Consider the following 22,373-nt stretch of genomic DNA (forward strand, 5'->3'; position numbering starts at 1 on the left):
AGCCACTTGCTGCAGCCGGAGTCAGCCACTTGTTGCAGCTGTGGTGGTCAGCCATTTGCTGCAGCTGGGGTTGGCCACTTGCTGCTGCACGGTGCAGCCCTTGTATATTTGCTACAAAGAAAAGAAAATTTTCAGACTGATAATTCCTGATGAGGGTAATAAGGAGTAGCATAGTTCCACTCCGTTCCTCACAAGATCGTGGACAAAGTGACAGAAACACGACTAAGTAGTTAAAGAGTCTCTTTATGAAATATTGTCTCGAATTGTATTAAACCTTGCTTGTTGTAGATGATGGGTTGTAGCTGGCTCACCTTAAACGGTGAAATACGTTCTGTATCACGTATCGATGAGGTATCGGGAAAACTTCGTAGAAAGTGTAGTCAGCGAATTCAGAGTGAGACAGATGTCACGAATGACGTATAGTGCTGGAGAGGTGACAGGCAGTACGGCATTGTCCACGGTATGTGAAGGAAAGTGTTGATGCATTGCTTACGACGGTACTTTGAGCACGACGGTACGATCTTTGAGCACGAAGGTACCTAAGCCTATGTATATATATATACCAGGCTTAGGACGCCACGACCTTTGAGAGTCTTCGGCCTAAATCACTGAGGGTAAGGTCAAAGGCCAGGCCATCACACGAATCTTTGGGTTGTACCGTCGTGCTTAAGGGTCTTACTATGGGGCTCAAGGGGTTGACTAATTATACACTTAAATGCAACCACTGTGTCCAAGCCTCACAGTATTACCATGGCTCAGCCGTCCAAGTCTTGCAGTAACTCCACAACCCAGGTGGCCAAGTCTTGCAGTAATACCACAGCTTAGCTGGCCAAGCCATGCAATAATACCACAGCTCAGCTGGCCAAGTCTCGGAGAAATACCACAGCTCAGCTCTCCAAGTCTCGCAGTAATACCACAGCTCAGCTCTCCAAGTCTCGTAGTATTACCACACCTCAACTGGCCAAGCCGTGCAGTAATATCGCATCTTAGTTGTTCCAGACATATCTGGTGGAAGTGAAAAGACCAGTTTGAAATGTTAGTTGAAGTTATATACTTTGCGTAACTTTACTGGTTTTTGAAGAACTTGGACCATAGAAAATATCTGATTATCGACAGATGTCCATATCTATAAAGAGAATTCGAGATTTTTTTTCTCAAGATTTTTGTGAAAAGGAAGGAATTTTCCCATTGAAACATAAACACTCGGGGTCCTTGTTTTGCTCCAGTTCATATTTCCAGGATGATAAACTCTAAACGTATTGTTCCTCAACAGATACAAGTGAGGGGTTTCAGATAAATGGGGTGCTTATTTTATAGTTATTTATTTTTAGTTAGTGTTCCTGCTAGTTTTTTTTTATTGTTGGCCCAAATAATGCAGGAAACAAATGTTGATGAAGGAACAAGGATTGCTTTGTGTAGCATATACAGTGGCTCACTTCCGGGTTCTTTGTTCAGAAAATGGCAACGCCGTTTTCTGTTTAATTATGGTCTATGAATATATCGCTGTTGGGATGTCATGGGTTTGGTTGGAACTTGCAGTGATGCCTTTGGGTATCTTTTGAGTCAACCCGTACTGTTTACATATCCCCTTAAGCATGACGACAAGACCATCTACCACAGTACGACCCCTGGAGCGTGTAGGGCTTGACCCTTGACCTGACTCTTGCACGGGTCACGAGGATTAAAGAGAGGTATTTGTCGGAAGTAACAATCTGATTTCTGTAGAGTGTTTCTTTTAAGCCTTTCGAGTTTGAACATATTGTACTTTTGACACTATTGTTTTAGAGGAGATTACCGTCTGCCTCTTAATGATCTAAATTTACTTATGATTTTTGTCGAATATATATATATATATATATATATATATATATATATATATATATATATATATATATATATATATATATATATATATATACTTTGCATCACAGTGTAATGGACTTTTTAATGGTATGCCGCCGAATTTAGTGAAATTGCTCACTTGGGACACGGACAGGTCGTAAAATTACGCTCAGTCTGTGGCCATTAAAATGGACGATAAAAACGTTGTGAAAAGCACCAAGAGGGGATCTGTGATTTTCTTTCTTTCTTTGATTTGAGAAACTGAGAAGAAAATCTGGACAACAGTCGACGTGAATCGCATCTCCTTTATTTCATCATTGGTAGTGTACCTTACCCTACATGACGGGGTAGCCTAGCTTACCTTACATCACGGAGTGGTGTTGCGTTACCTCGCTTTGCCTCAACATCACGAGATAGTGTATCTTACCGTACAGCACGGGGCTTACCTTATTTACCTTATATCTTGGAGTTGTTTACCTTATTTACCTTACATCACGGGGTGGTTTACCTTATTTACCTTACATGACGGAATAGCGAACCTTACCACCACCTTACATTACGGTATTACTTTATGAGATTGGTACCTTACCGTACCTTACCTTACATTACGAGTTAGCTTACCTTACCTTACCTAACATCACGGGATAGCGAACCTTCCTTGCCTTACAACACGGGAATACCTTACCATACGTAGCTTATCTCTAAGACACATTAGAGAAAATATCGCAAATTGAGTTTATATTTACGTTGGTGATTAGGTATAGGGAGCCCACAGCTGTGGTATCCACTGGGTGGCGTAATTGGCAACGGCAAATGTAGCGTAAAGTTGTGGTGAGTCACGAACATGGTTGTAGGTTGGCAGCGATGCTGGGAGGTTGGCAGAAATGGTGAAGGGTGGGTGTGGGAGCGGTAGTGGGTTTGCAGCGGTAGTAAGAGGTTGGCAGCGGTGATAGGGGTTATCAGCAGTGGTGGAAGGCCAGCAGTAGTGGTGGTAGTTGTCAGCGGCGTTGGGGTGTTGGCAGTGGGAGGTTTGCAAAGGGGTGTGGTAGTTTAGGGCAGTGAAGAACTGGTCAACATAGGTGAAGTGTGATGTCACCCTGACCATTGTGAAGAGGGTTGACATGATTTGCAGGTCACACTGACCCCTGGCGCAGTACACACTAAACTCACGCTAGTGTGTGGTGCGGTGATGACATATGCAGTTCACACTAGCACCTGGCACCCTACACAATACACCTCCCCCATTGCGAGAAGGATGATGGCCTGTGCACCTTACACTGGCCTCCGCCACACCCTGGGGTGATGACAGGTCACTCACACTTGCCCCCGGCACGCTACACCTTGGTCATTGTGAGCTAGAGTGATGACATGTGTGACTCACATTTACGCCACGACACGCTAGACCCTCATTCATCGCTATTAGACATTCCACTTGTATTACAGCTGTTAAGAAATCAAACGTGGGCGTGTACGCTATAGCTGTTGAGATAGTAAAGTGTGGGCCTGTACACTACAGATGTTAGAATAGTAAACGTGGATTAGGACGCTACAAATGTTATGATAGTAAACGTGGTCATGTGTGCCACAGCTGTGCAGTTTACGGTGGGAAGATCTGTTGGCGCAGGTGCGGAAACTGGCCATGGACAGATGAGCATGCTCAGCTAGTTGGACTCATTAAGTAAACCCGTACCTAGTATATCACTGTGCCTAAAGGGGAAATTCAGGCGATGATTAAACCTTGAGAAGTCAAGCTGTAGGAAAACCTGAGAAGTCAAACGATAAAAAATAAGTGAAGTCCAAGTACCGTATGCTGCCGGCTTGTGTTTATTACGTAAGACTTGACTGGCTGGTGTATGAAGTGATCTCACGTTTTGTTAGGTCTGGGTATAATGGCAGAGCCGTGGTTTGACAGATTAACAGCACGAAATTAACATCATTGGAGCCAAGCCTTTTCAACACCTGAGTCGTATGTGTGTGTTTTGTGATTACTATTTGTGTGTTACGGGGAGAGAGTTTTACGCTCTTGTTGACGTCTTTAGAATATATATATATATATATATATATATATATATATATATATATATATATATATATATATATATATGTGTGTGTGTGTGTGTGTGTGTGTCAGGTACCCTCCTGTCTACCATTCTCAAGGGGAGGATGAATATTTTGCTTTGGTGTAGGCCGACTGCCGCGCCAAGGTTTCGAACCCATGCAGGCCCGACTCCGGGAGGGCTCATGGTGACGCTAACTACTACACCATGGAATCCCATGTGTAAGTGTTTGTAATTGCGTAGTTGTACTTTACGGGAAGGGCTTTCTGCACTCGTAGGGCCTCATCTCTTGATCCTTAAACTTCTACGTCTGCATGTACAGTTTCATCATTCATTATGTTCCATCCACCCATTAGTCTTATACCATAAGAAATACTTCTTCACACCTTTTCTTACAAGTTTCTTACTCAATTTCATTTTGTTCCTGTGGTTGTTCTGTTTTTGCATTTTTCGAAGAATGTTCACAGTCTGCGTCATGAATCGGTTTTGAAAACTTGAAGACGTGATTAGGCCACCCCACACTCTCCTCTCCTTGATAAACAAATTCAAGGCCTCTCGCCTTTCCCTTTAATGCGGCTCACTTAATTCCAACACAGCCTTTATTGCCATCCTTTGGACCTTCTCTGTTAGCTCTTTGTGCATCATCAGGTGCTGTTATCTGAATTAAGAAGAGTATTCTAGTTTTGGCCTTATTTAGGATATGAACAGCTTCTGCTGAATATTTCCTCATTTGTGTTTGTGAAAGTTATTCGGATTATTGCTCACAGACAGTTCGTCGACTTTATTTTTTCTTCCCGTGTTTGGGTGTGTCTACATGCATATATGGGAGGGGAAATTTACACTTTGAAGGACCATTTGGAAAACATTTCTATGAAGCACTTGAATTTTCCAGTGCTGTACACACATTCGCGGGTTCTCTTTACTTCGGGCTGCAGTCCACCGCCAGTGTTCATTGTTACGCACATTTGCCGTTACCATCACGTAATACTTCATCTTAGTTTATGTCCTCCGCCCCAACCTGTGCTCTCTGCCCCTCCTCTCTTACTTGCACAACTTCCTGTTTGGTTCCCTTCCCTTGGCAGCTCATTCTATTTCTCAAGAACTGGCGGGGATGTTGAGACTTGTAGTAGTTTCCACAGGAATGTAGGAGATGGTTACCTCATCACGCCATCTTCCACCTTCCCTCTAGAGAGAGAGAGAGAGAGAGAGAGAGAGAGAGAGAGAGGCAGGCGAAAAAAATGTAAGGAATCGGACGATGCTAGTGGAATGAACAACGCTCCCACTCCTGGCTCTGGTAGGCCAACCATAATGAGCAGTAATGGTAAGGAGCTGTAGCGTGAACTACTGACCCAAGGTAGGTCAGGTCTGCAAGGAGGGACAGAAAATATGAAGGGGTGAGAAGACGCGGGGCGGAGATGGGCTCTCTCTCTCTCTCTCTCTCTCTCTCTCTCTCTCTCTCTCTCTCTCTCTCTCTCTCTCTCTCTCTCTCTCTCACTGAGGGACACCCACGAATTTTATGAAACAGTGATGAATGACTCGTTCAAGCAGTGCCTGTTGGTTAAACATACCGTAGGGGAGAGAGAGGATAGTGAATTTCTTAGCAAACAGTCCTCCGTGGAAGTGCAGAACCCAGACTGATTGTATACTGATAAGAACGAAGAAGCAGTCATGATGGTTATGGAAGTAGCGAGACCCTCCCTTACTCCCTCCTGTCCCCTGGGTAGTGAGGCCTTTGACGCTGTCGCATATTGGAGGTGGACTAAGAAGCTGTATCTATCTATAGGCAGGAATAAGTGGTAGACTTCTCCACTGGAGAGAAGATATCCTTAGTAGAAGTGAGCAAAGGACGGAGGTTATAGGAGCTGTCTTCAAATGGGATGAGGTTTTCTGTGACATGCCCCAGTGCTCGGCAACATTAGCACCAGCAGTCAAAGTGACATCGAGAGCATCAACAGGCGTTGTGATATCAGTATAGTAGCAGATAGTGTGACATCAACTTCAACCGTCAGGGTAACATTATTAGCATTCATTGTGACGTCATGAGCATCAGCGGTTATTATGACATCATCAGGCAGTGTGACAGCATCAGCGTCTGATATGACACTGAATGATGGTGCTGTTGACGTCACTCTGGCTACATATGCTAATGATATCACACATTGCTTGCTGACGCTGTTGATACTGGTGCCATGCTGACTGCTAATGCTACTGATGTCACTATGGCACCATTACCATCAGCAGTCAGTGAGACATTAGCATCAGCAGTCGGTATGACATCATTGCCATCAGCCATCATTGTGACATAAGCGGTCAATCAGTAACCTCGACATCATCGTCACGCACTGTGATTTCAGTAGCATCAGAAGTATGACATCAATAGCATTAGCAGTCAGTGACATCAGTAGCATCAGCAGCCATTATGACATCAGTATCATCATCAGGAATCAGCAGTCAGTGACATCATTAGCATCAGCAGTCAGTATCAACTGCGTCGGCTGGTAATGTGTGATATCATGTTAACCTAAACAAGATCATCAGTCAGTGTGACATCAGGTGCATCAGCAGTCTGTGTGTCACCAAGAACATCAGTAGTCAGTGTGACAGTAATAGCATCGGCAGTCGGTGACATGAACAACATTAGCAGTAATTATAACTTTAGTAACGGCATGACTGGTGTGACAGCATCACCAAGAGCATTACCAGACGGTGTGACATTAACAGCATTAACTAATTATAACTTTTGTAACAACATGACAGTGTTGCAGATGTGGTTTGTAAGAAGGGCAAGTATTGTACTTCGGGACTTAGAGGAAGGCTTCGGTGAGCCGTCCTTGCCAATGACATAAGGCAGCATCCCTAACCTTCCTCCCACTGCCCAAAATAACCCACCACAAACACGCCCTCTATCTAAGGGACTATGGCTTACGGCAGCACCATCTGCCCATCCCCCCATACACACATTGCTTACCCCAGCTCATGATGGTGCAGTGATGGCAGTGAGGAATGCGAGCAGTGCCGGTGGTTAATATCTCGAGGCACTTGTGACAATGGTGTTGTTTCCGCTGGATGCATTTGAGACAAGCGGTTGTGGTGATGGTGGTTGTAGTGCTATTGAAAGTGTCATTGACGATGATTGGCAAATGCGATGCTCATAGCCTGGACAGTTTTGATGCCGATGATGTTAGCAGTTGTGATGTGTAGGTGGCGGCGGCTGCAATGATCCGTTGATGGTTGTTATAATGGTTTTCGCAATAGGTTGTGGTAGTTGTGGCACTGTTGATGGTTGGTGGTGACTGGAGCTCAAGTAGGAGTTAACGGCGTTGGTTGTCGAAAGCTTTGGTTATGGTTATATAAACGATGGTTGGTGATTGTAGCTGTATGTGTTGTTTTTTAGGATGGTTGGTATAGTTGCAGTGATGGTTGATTATAGTTGTGGTGGGCAGGTTGGTGATGCTTTATTAATGGTTTTGGGTAGTTTATGTCAGATTGGTGGTGGTTGTGGTTGTAGCAGTATAGGTGGTGTTTCATGATGTTTTTGGTCGTTGTAGAACGATCGATGTATAACTGTGGTGTAGTTGTAGTAGTGTTGGTGAAGACTTGTGGTGTTTGTAGTCCCAGAAACATTATAGACAGATGTGTGGATCAGGATCACATAAGAAACTCCTTGGACAAGTATCAACAAGAAATACTTGTTCATCCAAGATCTAGGGGGTCTTTAGGTTAGTGGGCTGTGGTCACAAACAACTTGGCTGATTAGAGTTATAAGGATGCAGCAGATTCTGAAACCAAGCTGCAAATGTAGAAGAGTCACTGAGATCAACATAGGGTACAATATTCTGAAGGGATGCATCTGCCGTGTCCAAATATACATCTACCATATTTTCTGATGCACCATACTCCCTTCATTTCATCCCCACACACATATATGCTGTGCTCACCACATACATGTATGTTCAGGTATTTAGCTGTCCAGGTACATTATACAGCAGACCCATAACCCTCTGAACTCAGCCCATTGTAGCTCCAGTCCACTGGACATCCAGTAGACCTCACACCCAGATGAATTAATCATCCAAATAAAACTATTTAGTCAGCACATATTTCTTGAATTATTTTTTCTTGGAAATTTAGATTTGGGAAGATTTTGAAAAATGGTAACTAATGAAAAGCAAGGGAACTTTAAGAATAAGAAAGAGAAATTGGTGTTAACAACTATGTCTTAAGACTTTCCAGCCCTTTATGGCTAGCAAATGTCAGAAACACAGCTCACTCTGTGTCAAAGAAAAAATCCATTGGATTATTAGCTACACAATGTTGATGGTCATTCAGTTTCTGAAGTTGTCATAGGCTTGTGGGCTGTGTTCTCAAATAGCCTGATAGAAAGTAAGCAGTTTGGTCCCAGGCAAGGCTGTGGATGTAGAGGTGTTTCCAAAATAGAAATCGAGTATAATTGCATCTCTAGTGACTGAAATTTCCATATAACAGTTTTTGAAACATTGCTGAGAACACTGTTTCTGTTTTTGCATTTCTGAATAACTTGCCCAGAAAATGAATGTGAGACTTAAAAGACAGATTAGTTATAATTAGATTAAAAAGAAATAGTAATACATATGTTTCAGTAATGTTTATTAACAAGAGCTATTTGTCAACTGAAGGATAGCAATGAGGAATGCTGTTGAGGATTGACATATGTGATGGTGGATTATAATGATAATTGGTTTTAATTAGGAGATCTGATGATCTTTCTTTTCCCTACAGAGACACGCAGGTGTAGATCCAGATGCAGGGGCAAAAAATCTTCGAGGAAAAGTGATAAAGTTTGGATGGCTCGAAGGTGTCTATGTAAGTTTTTCTTTTGTTTTGTCTTCTCAGTTTGAAATACATATTTTGATAAGTCATTGGTTACTGTTGTATAGTGTAATTTGCAGTAGTGAACATATGTTTTGTATAAAGGTATATTATGTATCAATTACTTGAGTACTTTTGTGAATAGTATGATAGATATCTTGGACATCAACAGATGCGATGTCTCCTCAACATCTGGGGTGTAATGCTCTTCTTAAGAGTGTCTTGGATGGTTGGACAGGCTGGCCTCAGTAAGTTGATTTCTCATTACCAGTAAGAGATATGTTTATTGATAAAGTTAGCGTGGTGATTGAATAACAGGGACTTCATTGTCATGAGTGTTTAGAAATGCTTGAAAAGTTGAGTGATCGATGTATTTCCATTCACCATAGTTTTCAGTATGCCTTCATTTTTACTTTTTAGAGGACCTCTTCCAGCTTCATATAACAATACTGATTTATCTTGTCATTACTTCCACACTAAGGTAGATTTGCCAGTTATTCTTTACCATTCAAAACGATATTACACCTGTGACTGCCCACCTCTTTCAAATACAAGAATGTTACTTTAAATTGCACATACTCTGAATATTCTGTAACACACTGTATCATTGACCTACTGTTGTACCCATCTCCCTTTTCTGATTCAGTTAACCAGACACTATCCTCCACCCGCAGTGACTATTGTAGCTGTCTTTCTGCATCCAAAAGAACATATGTGCGTGTGTGGACGTGTATGTATATATATGTGTATGTGGGTGGGTTGGGCCATTCTTTCGTCTGTTTCATTGCACTACCTTGCTAACACAGGAGATAGTGACCTGCTTCTTTTATTTCCTTTTTAATTTCATCCTGCCCTAAAACTATAATGTCAAACTCTGGTATAATATTATTAGTTTTACATTAGTTTTTTCTGTGGCACTAAAATTTCTTGAGATGAAAGTGAAACCCTTGTAGAGCATATAGATAAGTTGTGTGAAAAATCATTTAGTTAAAAAATTGAAGAGGAAGTATTTGGCTTGGCATGGTATGTGGAAATACTGAATTTTAGAAAGATTCATAAATTAGGTAGTATATACCGTAGGTATATGGGTTAGGGGGGGATATAGAATCATAGGTGTAATGGAAGAACAAAGGAAGTCAGTATACTGTATGTGGACTCATAGGAATACTGTATGTAAGATAGAAATGCAGCTATGAAAGCAAGTTTGACAAAGTATAGTACACAGTCTGGAGGAGATTTGGCATGGTAAATACCTCAGATGCTGACAAAAATTTTTGTGGATGAAGGGAAAGGAAAAGGAAACCCTTTTCTCTAAGGGCTCGCAAGTGCATGAGTGCAGAAGGTTGTTCTACACCCCCATTGTAGCAAATGATATCATTGTCATAGCTGTTTGGATTGACAGTAAGAAATGATAGTGTCTTATGTTTTGTTGTGAGGGCAAGCTTTGCTGTCTTCTGACAGCACATGTGTACAGTATGATATTACTTTTCTCAGCTGCCTGAATCATCATTTTAATGCTTTCATTATAGTGTTTCGTATTGTACTGCCATTATGAATTTTTCCTGTCTTCCTGTTAATGTTACATCCTACTTTAAAAAATCCATGATAGCCACTTTTATCCCATATATTATATCTTTTATTGTAGGTATGAGTTTCTTTAAAGTTATTAGGTTTCGCCTTCTATATGTGATATATCCTGATTTAAGTTTTTCCATAAGCCAGCAGTTTTCTTTATTTCTGCATTATCAAATATTTTATCGTCCATTCCTTCAAATATTCAGCTGAATGTTGTTCTGCAACCACCATTATTCAAACACAAACACCTACCATTTATTTACATGTACAGTGTTTCCTCGTACCTACTTCTGATCCCTAAGATACTTCTGTAGCTTGTACTGACTTGCCCAAGCAGAACTGTAATACAAAGTATAGTCCTATTCCCTTCCTTTAATTTGAATGAAATATTATGACTTTACCATCTCTCAGTAAACTGAAGGAAAACATACAAGTACTTCCTCTTAACTTCTTGGCTTGGGCAGTGAAAAAAACTACAGCATACAGTAGGTGAAATCTTTCTCTTAGTTCATACTGTAGTTAACTTATAACTGCATGTTTTTGTAATTCGTACTCTTTAATAAGTAAGGACTACTTTAGATAACTTCTACTGAACAAAATACAAAGGTGTGATAGTGTGATAGATTATTTCAATAGTGTGAACATTCTTTCTTTAACTGTTCACATTGATGTACATAAATATTTTGGGTGCTTTGTACAGCAAAGATCAGTTATCGGGGGGATTTTTTCTTTTGAAAAATTTTCTATCGCTTAGGTTGGCATAGAATATATGATACAGTATTGTTCTCTGATAACTTGTATGTTTATTATAATACACAATTTTTTGTTGCAGTTTATTCTCTTGTCATTGTTGTTTTGGCAAACGTAGTCACCACATTCACCACTCTGTCCATGTCTGCTGTTGCCACCAATGGCCGAATACAAGCAGGTACGTATACTATAAAAACATTGCACTATTTTTGACAACTTTATCCAACCGGTAAAAGTTTTACATGGACAGTTTTGACATGCTTACATTCTCTCTTAATGTCCAGTGTCCATTATTTGAAGTAGAAGATATACTGGTTGAGTATCCCTTATCCAAAATGCCTGGGACCAGATGTATTTTGGATTTTTTTTCTTTTTACTCAGATTTTGGAACATTTGCATATACATAATGAAATATTTTAGGGATAGGACCCAAGTCCCTAGTGTTGGAAATTGAATGTTTGAAGACAGTTTGTGGTATGAGGTAGTTTCATTGTAAGTAATAAAAGGGCAAGAGAGAAGTGTGGGAATAAGAAGAGGGTGGTTGAATAAGCTGAAGAGGGTGCGCTGAAATGGTCTGGACATTAAAAGAGAATGAGTGAGCAGAGGTTGACGAAGACGATATATGTGTCATCATGATGAAGTCATGTCGTTCATAATTCCAATTTATAGTATGCAGTGTGCTGAAGCTGTCATGGTTGTTTAATTTGTTTATGGATGGGGTTGTTAGGGAGGTGAATGTAACGGTTTTGGAAAGAGGGGCAAGTATGCAGTCTGTTGTGGATGGGAGAGCCTGGGAAGTCAGTTGTTGTTCGCTGATGATACAGTGCTGGTGGCTGATTCATGTGAGAAACTGCATAAGCTGGTGACTGAGTTTGGTAAAGTGTGTGAAAGAAGAAAGTTGAGAGTAATTGTGAATGAGAGCAAGGTTATTAGGTACAGTAGGGTTGAGGGTCAAGTCAATTGGGAGGTAAGTTTGAATGGAGAAAAACTGGAGGAAATGAAGTGTTTTAGATATCTGGGAGTGGATCTGGCAGCGGATGGAACCATGAAAGCGGAAGTGAATCATAGGGTAGGGGAGGGGGGCGAGAATTCTGGGAGCCTTGATAAATGTGTGGAAGTTGAGAACATTATCTCGGAAAGCAAAAATGGGTATGTTTAAAGGAATAGTGGCTCCAACAATGTTGTATGGTTGCGAGGCGTGGGCTATGGATAGAGTTGTGCAGAGGAGGGTGGATGTGCTGGAAATGAGATGTTTGAGGACAATATGTGGTGTGAGGTGGTGATTAAGTAATAATAGGGTAAGAGAGATGTGTGGTAATAAAAAGAGTGTGGTTGAGAGAGGAGAAGAGGGTGTTTTGAAATGGTTTGGTCACATGGAGAGAATGAGTGAGGAAAGATTGACCAAGAGGATATATGTGTCAGAGGTGGAAGGAATGAGGAAAAGTGGGAGACCAAATTGGAGGTGGAAAGATGGAGTGAAAAGGATTTTGAGTGATTGGGGCCTGAACATGCAGGAGAGTGAAAGGCGTGCAAGGAATAGAGTGAATTGGAACGATGTGGTATACCGGGGTCGATGTGCTGTCAATGGATTGAACCAGGGCATGTGAAGCATCTGGGATAAACCATGGAAAGTTGTGTGGGGCCTGGATGTGGAAAGGGAGCTGTGGTTTCGGTGCTTTATTACATGACAGCTAGAGACTGAGTGTGAATGAATGTGGCCTTTGTTGTCTTCCTAGCGCTACCTCGCGCACATGAGGGGGGAGGGGGTTGTTATTTCATATGTGGCAGGGTTTGTTGAATGTGTTTGATGATAGAGTGGCAGATATAGGGTGTTTTGGTCGAGGTGGTGTGCAAAGTGAGAGGGTTGGGGAAAATGATTTGGTAAACAGAGAAGAGGTAGTAAAAGCTTTGTGGAAGATGAAAGCCGGCAAGACAGCAGGTTTGGATGGTATTGCAGTGGAATTTATTAAAAAAGGGGGTGACTGTATTATTGACTGGTTGGTAAGGTTATTTAATGTATGTATGACTCATGGTGAGGTGCCTGAGGATTGGCGGAATGCGCGCATGGTGCCATTGTACAAGGGCAAGGGGGATAAGAGTGAGTGCTCAAATTACAGAGGTATAAGTTTGTTGAGTATTCCTGGTAAATTATATGGGAGGGTATTGATTGAGAGGGTGAAGGCATGTACAGAGCATCAGACTGGGGAAGAGCAGTGTGGTTTCAGAAGTGGTAGAGGATGTGTGGATCAGGTGTTTGCTTTGAAGAATGTATGTGAGAAATACTTAGAAAAGCAAATGGATTTGTATGTAGCATTTATGGATCTGGAGAAGGCATATGATAGAGTTGATAGAGATGCTCTGTGGAAGGTATTAAGAATATATGGTGTGGGAGGCAAGTTGTTAGAAGCAGTGAAAAGTTTTTATCGAGGATGTAAGGCATGTGTACGTGTAGGAAGAGAGGAAAGTGATTGGTTCTCAGTGAATGTAGGTTTGCGGCAGGGGTGTGTGATGTCTCCATGGTTGTTTAATTTGTTTATGGATGGGGTTGTTAGGGAGGTAAATGCAAGAGTTTTGGAAAGAGGGGCAAGTATGAAGTCTGTTGGGGATGAGAGAGCTTGGGAAGTGAGTCAGTTGTTGTTCGCTGATGATACAGCGCTGGTGGCTGATTCATGTGAGAAACTGCAGAAGCTGGTGACTGAGTTTGGTAAAGTGTGTGGAAGAAGAAAGTTAAGAGTAAATGTGAATAAGAGCAAGGTTATTAGGTACAGTAGGGTTGAGGGTCAAGTCAATTGGGAGGTGAGTTTGAATGGAGAAAAACTGGAGGAAGTGAAGTGTTTTAGATATCTGGGAGTGGATCTGGCAGCGGATGGAACCATGGAAGCGGAAGTGGATCATAGGGTGGGGGACGGGGCGAAAATTCTGGGGGCCTTGAAGAATGTGTGGAAGTCGAGAACATTATCTCGGAAAGCAAAAATGGGTATGTTTGAAGGAATAGTGGTTCCAACAATGTTGTATGGTTGCGAGGCGTGGGCTATGGATAGAGTTGTGCGCAGGAGGATGGATGTGCTGGAAATGAGATGTTTGAGGACAATGTGTGGTGTGAGGTGGTTTGATCGAGTGAGTAACGTAAGGGTAAGAGAGATGTGTGGAAATAAAAAGAGCGTGGTTGAGAGAGCAGAAGAGGGTGTTTTGAAGTGGTTTGGGCACATGGAGAGAATGAGTGAGGAAAGATTGACCAAGAGGATATATGTGTTGGAGGTGGAGGGAACGAGGAGAAGAGGGAGACCAAATTGGAGGTGGAAAGATGGAGTGAAAAAGATTTTGTGTGATCGGGGCCTGAATATGCAGGAGGGTGAAAGGATGGCAAGGAATAGAGTGAATTGGAGCGATGTGGTATACCGGGGTTGACGTGCTGTCAGTGGATTGAATCAAGGCACGTGAAGCGTCTGGGGTAAACCATGGAAAGCTGTGTAGGTATGTATATTTGCGTGTGTGGACGTATGTATATACATGTGTATGGGGGGGGTTGGGCCATTTCTTTCGTCTGTTTCCTTGCGCTACCTCGCAAACGCGGGAGACAGCGACAAAGTATAATAAATATAAAATAATATATATATATTTACAGATGTCCTTTTTTAGTGCCATCATTCACATGAGTATATAATCATTTCATAGAAAGCTGACAGCATTCACTATTTATCTCAGCACATATGTTTCTTGATTAATCTTTCTCAGAAATGCCCCTTTAACATTCAACTTGAATCCTATGTTCAGTTCAAAGGAAAATTTCATGCACAGATTATGTCAGAGACACACACAGTTTTTATCTATCAGCACAATATCCTTAAACTATTTAGACATCAATTTTGTTTTTGGTAGCATCATAAAAGCCTTTAACTGAATTGTAACTTTTGTCAGGTGGTGTGTACTACATGATATCCCGGTCACTTGGACCAGAATTTGGTGGCTCTATTGGACTCATGTTCACAGTAGCCAACTCTATTGCTTCAGCAACATATATCATTGGTTTCTGTGATTCTCTACAGGTAAGGGTAGCATAAATTAGGTACTTAAATAATTCTGAGAATGTAAAGCTAAACGCAGTGTAATATGGCTACTCCATGGTTTATTGAACTATCAGGGTACCCACTGGACTATGGCTCAAAGGAAAACCAATGACTAGTAATTTTGCTACCTAGTTATATTTTCATTTTTTGTGGGTATGCAGTATTTCAACATTAATTTTGAATAGTCTTTAAAGATTTAAGCCACTTATTATATACTGCATGTGCAAATAGCTTCATTTAGGATTCTTAGCTGGTTTCAGAACAAAAAGAAAAATGGTAATCTGATATCAAAATGAAGCTTAAGTCTTTAAAATGTATCTGTAAATTAAATCTCACTTGATATTCATAAAACTTATTTGAAGTAGATTAGTTCTCAACTTCCTTATTTCTCACTCTCCCAAACCCATACACTAGCATCTACAGTTTCTCACTAGGGACTCCCACTAAAGCTGTGTCATCTGCAAGTAGCAGCTGACTCTCCTTCGTGACTTCCTTAACCTCAGCATTCGGTAAACTCGCTTCTTTCTCCAAGATACTCATGTTTACCTCCCTCAGCACTCCATTTGTAAGCCATGGTGACATCACGCATACTTGATGCAGACCTGCCTTCATGTGGAACCTCTCACTTTCCTCTTTTTCTAACTTTCACTCATACTTTACTCTCTTGATAAAAATTCTTCGCTGTTTCTAGAGGCTTTTCTTCTTCTCCATACATTCAGTAGCACGTTTACAAGGTATCTGTTAACTGTGTTGTATGATATTGAGATCCATAAATGCTACTTACAAATCTGTCTGTTTCTTAAGTGTTTTTCATGCAAATTCCTCATAGCATACACCTGATCTTCACATCCTTTACCACTCCTACCACAATACTCCTTAGTCTGATGCTCCTTGTTTACCACCAGCCCCTCAACCACCTTCTCACAGTACAATTTACTAGGCATACTGAAGAGACTTACACCTCTGCAGTTTGACCATTCATTTTCTCCCTTTCCTTTATATAGTGGTACTTTGTAGGCATTCTGCCAGTCATCAGGCAGCTCATGTATAGCCATACATATTTTAAGAATCCATACTATCCAATCAACAAACACTGTTACTCCCTCTCTTGAGAAATTCAACTGCAGTCCTCTTACTCCAGCTGTTTTGCCACATCTAAATTAACGCAGGGTTGTCACCACCTTCTCTTTTCAGTAAACCATTAGCCATGACTCTATCAGTACACATATCTCCACTTCATAAACACTACCCATCCGCCATCCTGTGATCTAACATGTTTAACGAAGTTCTTCAAAATAATCATTCCATCCCTTCATATCTGCTTTGTTTTTTACCAGTTTCTTATTTGCATATCTGCTTCGTTTGTTACTAGTTTCTTATTTGCTTCCCTTACTGATGTGTCCATTCATTCTTTTGTTCTCACTTTGTTCACCAAAAAAATTTTCTTTTTCTTTTTGGAGTTTGTTAATGCTCTCTCAACCCATCTCTCATTAGTCCTTTATTTCAGCCCATATATCCTCCTTTTAACCTCCTGTTGCTTTTTCATGTACATCTCCCAATCATTCACATTTCTCTTTCTTCTTTTACTAGCAACTTAACTTTCTTGTCCAACCACTCACTGCCCATTCTCATACACCCACATCCCCTCTTTCTCATGCCATACACTTCACTTGCACATGTGAGCAGTATCTTCTTAAATACCCTTCATTCCCTGTTTCATTTACTCTAACCATATGCCATTCATCACTCAGTCTCTCTTGGGATCCCTGCACCAAGTTTACTTGGTTTCACCACCCCCTTCCAACCAATGTCATTTCCTTTTTTTCCTAAAGCCCCCACAAACTTTCACACTCATCTCCACCTTACAGCACATTCAAATCCGACAGTCTAGTCTTCCTGTGCCTATTAATTGGTACATAATCCAATGATGCTTACTCACCCATATATATTATGTATGAACCTTTTTTAAACCAGGTATTCCCACTCACCAATCCTTTTTCATTAAGCTGTTCACCATTTTACCAGGTACCACATGCCCCCATATTATACCATCAGCTGCACCATCACCCACTTTTGTTCTCAAATATCCCATCACTAATACTTGATCCCATGCATCAGAATTGCTAACAAATTCATTCAGTTCCTAACAGACTCCTCTCTTCCCCACTACTCTCGCTGTCAAGTGATAGGCACTGACAAGTCACCCACATCTTATGTTCCACTTTCATTCTCACCCATATCACTATGTATAGCACATCTGTGCACCCTTTAAGACATTCCCACAACTGCTTCATCAGTAAAAGTGCCACCCATTCCTTTTCTGTTGTTTTAATACTAATTCCAAATTTCATCCTGTGAATATGCCCTAGCCATTCTTCCCCAACCCCTTTCTGCTTAGTCTCACTCTCCCCAAACATGCTACCTGTCTCTTCCTTATTCCCTTATTGTCATCTTGTTTACATTCACACACATTGAGACATCCCAACCTTATTTTTCAAGGAAGAGGATCACTCCTTACTTATTTGGCCCCTTCTGTTCACACTTTCAGGAATTGAAATAGGAGGGGAGGATTTCTGGCCTCCTTGCTCCCACCATGTTTAGATTCCTTTTAGGACATGCTGATGATAACAACAGTAGTGATAATTGTAATAATAGTGATAATGATAATAGTAATTTTTTCATACATATATACTTGCCATCTCCTGTGTTAGTGAGGTAGCGTTAAGAGCTGAGGACTGAGCCAAAGAGGGAAAATCCTCACTCCCCCCATTCCTTCTTTTAGAAAAGTAAAAACTGGAGGGGATTTTCAGCCCCTTACTCCCTCCCCTTTTAGTTTCCTTTTACAACACGCAGGGAATATGTTGGAAGTATTCTTTCTCCCCTATCCCCAGGGATATAAAAATGATAATAATAATAATAATAATAATAATCCCTGGGGATAGGGGATTAAGAGTACTTCCCACGTATTCCCTGCGTGTCGTAGAAGGCGACTAAAAGGGGAGGGAGCGGGGGGCTGGAAATCCTCCCCTCTCGTTTTTTTTTTAATTTTCCAAAAGAAGGAACAGAGAATTGGGCCAGGTGAGGGTATTCCCTCAAAGGCCCAGTCCTCTGTTCTTAACGCTACCTCGCTAATGCGGGAAATGGCGAATAGTTTGAAAGAAAAAGAAAAAGAATAATAATAATAATGATAATGATAATGATAATGATAATGATAGTAATAGTGATAATGATAGGCTGAAGTTGGCTGTTAAAGTAACTCTAATCATACTTGGAAAGATGCCTGACAGTAATGATGATAATAGTAATAACTATAATGATGATAATCATGATAATTAAATAATGATGATAAGAACAGGCTGAGGCTGTTAGTATTGTATCAGTTTTTTTTACATCTGTTCATACTTAGAAGTGTTGATGTTAGTATCACCTCATAGAAGGAATTTAGAGACAAGAAGTTTGCATTTTAAGTGCTCATTGATGTGTTTCATACTTATGTATTGTTTAACCATCTTCCTACAGAATTCTCCAGTGTCTCTCTCTCTAATAGCTTTTCTCTGTTAACAGGATTTGCTGAAATATTACTTCAATGGTGCACTAATTGTTGATGGTGGAACTAATGACACTCGCATTGTAGGCACCATTACACTGATTGCTGTGCTTGGCTTGGCTATAGTTGGTATGGACTGGGTTACTAGGGTAAGTTTTCTAGCAAACTGTAGCTCATACTTCAATACTCCATTTCCTTTTACACTGGGTGGATCCAGTGCATATAGGCATTCACTCTTTCTGGGAATTAACTCCAGCCTTGAAGGCTGGCAAAGGGCAGGGGTAGAGTTGCTGCCCAGCTACCCTAAATGATATTTCTTTATTTGATATCAGTTAGGATACTATAGTTTCCCAAGGTATGTTAAACCACAAAGGTACTAATGAAGACATGTTGTTTGTCCAGTATGGTGTATGAATGATTTGTTTGTGTAATAAAAGTAATGTTGAGTTATCTATATGGTATTCATTTGACATTTTTGGCACTGTATGAGACAGGCTGTTATGTAAAGTCTTGGCATGATTAATTGATTCTTTTGCTGTAACCAGACCCATGAACAGTAAATATCAGGCAAAAAGTGTTGAATATTCTGATGTGTGTAGAATTTTCATCTTTATTAAATTGATGTTATTAACTACATGTAACTCATTGGTAACCAGTCCTCACAATTGTAATAAATTTTTCAGGACCTTTAACATGATGGACTGCAGTTAAAGAACAAGGTTTAGAGTTTGATATGTGGCTGTTTATAGAATGAATATTTGATGATCAGTGTTTTATTGTGTTGGGTGTATAAAGTGTGCACAGTCTCTCTGATGGCATAACTCTACTTGAGGCAGAAGGGAGTGTGTATTTTATAGGGATGGGTTTTTCAACACTTCATGCTTCAGGATATCAGTTGCCTTACTGGTCTTTCTAGGTCAACCAGACCTTGTTTTTTGGGAAGGAATGATGTGCAAATAGATGTCTAGATGGTGGACCCAACCTTGCCATTACATCTTGAAACCTTACTTGTAGACTCGCATTCTCTCCATATGTTCGAACCACTTCAGTAAACACTAAAGTTATACAAAGGAATTCAAATAGCAACATACTATTGGGTCCTTTTGATGCTGTTTGTGATAGAAGAAGAGATCTGAAAATCATTCATCAGTATTATAAGAGCAGAAAGACAGTAAAAAAGTACTGTAAGGTTTTCTTATAGGTAAGGAGTGAGGAGCCCCTGCTGCAGAATGAGTGAATGTATCCTTGTATTTCTCTCTCTCTCTCTCTCTCTCTCTCTCTCTCTCTCTCTCTCTCAAAACACTTTTTTTAAAGTGACTGACACGGCATGGGCAAATTACATGTCCCAATCAATTTAATTTCATGTGAAGTAAAATTGTTAGAGAGACATTGAGGAAATTAATCAGCTCTGCAAGTGTTTGTAAACCTGATGTTTAAAGGGAGAAAGGTTATACGGATAGGAAAAGACAGAGGAGGTAAGAGAATTCCAAGGCTTTTCTCTTCGAGGGAAGGAGGCAACAGCCAATCCTCAAGTGGCCAATCTCCAAACAGAAGCTCTGGGAAGCAGCAGCCAAATGCATGCCATGGATCCAAACCTTGAGGCTAGGAATACATATAGACAGTGATCAAAATTATACCCATAGACTAGAGAGAAAGTGGCAGTGTTATGGCATACAGAGAGGGAAGGTTGAAGTGAAGTCATGCAAGGAGAATCAATGAGATGGAAGGCTGTTGATACTAGTTTATAGAAATGTGGAGGATGAGCCAACCATGATGTGTGAGCAGTACTCCATTCTTAGGACAATGAAACCCCTGGAGATGTGAAACAGCTGCCAACAAGAAAGATGATAATGGTATATGTACACCACCCCCCAGCATGTGCGAAGTAGGCATTGTGATGTTGATTGTATGGGGTTTCCAGGACAGACTGGAGGATATGGTTATGCCCAGTATGTCAGTAATATTGCAGGGTGATTTGTGGCGTTTTGAAACTGAACAGGGGAAACAAATGATTCTTAGTAAGAGATATAGAGAAAAATTACATTTTAACTGTTAGATTTTACAAGGTTTCTACCTCTCCAATCTGAAATGCTGCACAGGTCCAAATTGTTAAAGAAAATATGATCAGGAGGGAAAAGAGAACGAGTATGAAAGGGAGGAGGAATAAAAAGCGACTTGAATTATGCAAAGTGGAATCATCAGCTAAGAGCTGATAGGGTTAGAAGAAGGAAAATAATTTATTGAGAGAAGAAAGAGAATAGGTGACAGGACAGAACCCTGAGGAACACATTGTACGTCTTCCAAGTACTTGCACTCCTTCCCTGCAAGAAACACTTATGTACCTCTCTTATCTCTTTCACTAGAAACTTACTCTGTGATCTCATCTTTCACTACCCTATCTCTCATGCATTCTGAATGCATGCCACATATTCCTCTCAGACAAGTGAACAATGTTTCCATAAATATCTCCTATTCCTTGTCCATTCCCTTAGCTTCATTTACTCTCACCTTTTGCCATTTTGCACTTATCTGTCTGGGTATCTCTTGCAAGCTCATTTACTTTCACCACTATCTTCTCAAATCTTATCATTTCCTCTTTTTCAAAAGCCTTTATGAACCATTACCCTCACTTCCACAAACTAATGATCATACATCCCATTTAGCTGCCCCTCTCAGCATGTTCACATCCAAGTCTTTCTTTTGCACACCTATTACTTAGTTCATAATCCAGTAATACCTGATTACCATCTCGGCCACATACATTTGATATATATATATATTTATTTATATTTTTTTATTATACCTTGTCGCTGTCCCCCGCGTTAGCGAGATAGTGCAAGGAAACAGATGAAAGAATGGCCCAACCCACCCACATACACGTCCACACACGCACATATACATACCTATACATCTCAACATATACATATATATACACACACAGACATATACATATATACACTTGTACATAATTCATACTGTCTGCCCTTATTCTTTCCTGTCGCCACTCTGCCACACATGAAATGACAACCCCCTCCCCCCGCATGTGCGCAAGGTAGCGCTAGGAAAAGACAACATAGGCCACATTCGTTCACTCAGTCTCTAGTTGTCATGTATAATGCACCAAAACCACAGCTCCCTTTCCACATCCAGGCCCCACAAAACTTTCCATGGTTTACCCCAGAAGCTTCACATGCCCTGGTTCAATCCATTGACAGCACGTCGACCCCGGTATGCCACATCGTTCCAATTCACTCTATTTCTTGCACGCCTTTCACCCTCCTGCATGTTCAGGCCCCGATCACTCAAAATCTTTTTCACTCCATCTTTCCACCTCCAATTTGGTCTCCCACTTCTTCTCGTTCCCTCCACCTCTGACACATATATCCTCTTAATCAATCTTTCCTCACTCATTCTCTCCATGTGACCAAACCATTTCAGTACACCCTCTTCTGCTCACTCAACCACACTTTTTATCACCACACATCTCTCTTACCCTTTCATTACTTACTTGATCAAACTACCTCATTATTTCATGTGTGGTGGGGTGGCGATGGGAATGAATAAGGGCAGACTATGAATTATGTACATGTGTTTATATGTATATGTCTGTGTGTGTATATATATGTGTACGTTGAGATGTATAGGTATGTATATGTGCGTGTGTGGACTGTATTTATATACATGTGT

General features: G+C 40.8%; 1 protein-coding gene across 4 annotated transcripts in view; it reads left to right on the forward strand.

Annotated features, from left to right (window-relative positions):
• The window catches only part of LOC139762358 (bumetanide-sensitive sodium-(potassium)-chloride cotransporter-like), a 170,196-nt gene that overhangs the window by 79,218 nt on the left and 68,605 nt on the right, over positions 1-22,373 (forward strand). For all 4 annotated transcript variants that reach the window (XM_071687127.1, XM_071687123.1, XM_071687124.1 and 1 more), the window contains exons 2-6: positions 8,658-8,741; positions 8,920-8,995; positions 11,155-11,250; positions 14,991-15,118; positions 18,704-18,835. In XM_071687127.1, coding sequence (XP_071543228.1) covers positions 8,658-8,741; positions 8,920-8,995; positions 11,155-11,250; positions 14,991-15,118; positions 18,704-18,835 — 516 coding nt within the window. The remainder of the gene's footprint in view (positions 1-8,657; positions 8,742-8,919; positions 8,996-11,154; positions 11,251-14,990; positions 15,119-18,703; positions 18,836-22,373) is intronic.

Source organism: Panulirus ornatus, chromosome 43, assembly GCF_036320965.1.
Source record: "Panulirus ornatus isolate Po-2019 chromosome 43, ASM3632096v1, whole genome shotgun sequence".
Classification (NCBI taxonomy): Eukaryota; Metazoa; Arthropoda; class Malacostraca; order Decapoda; family Palinuridae; genus Panulirus; species Panulirus ornatus.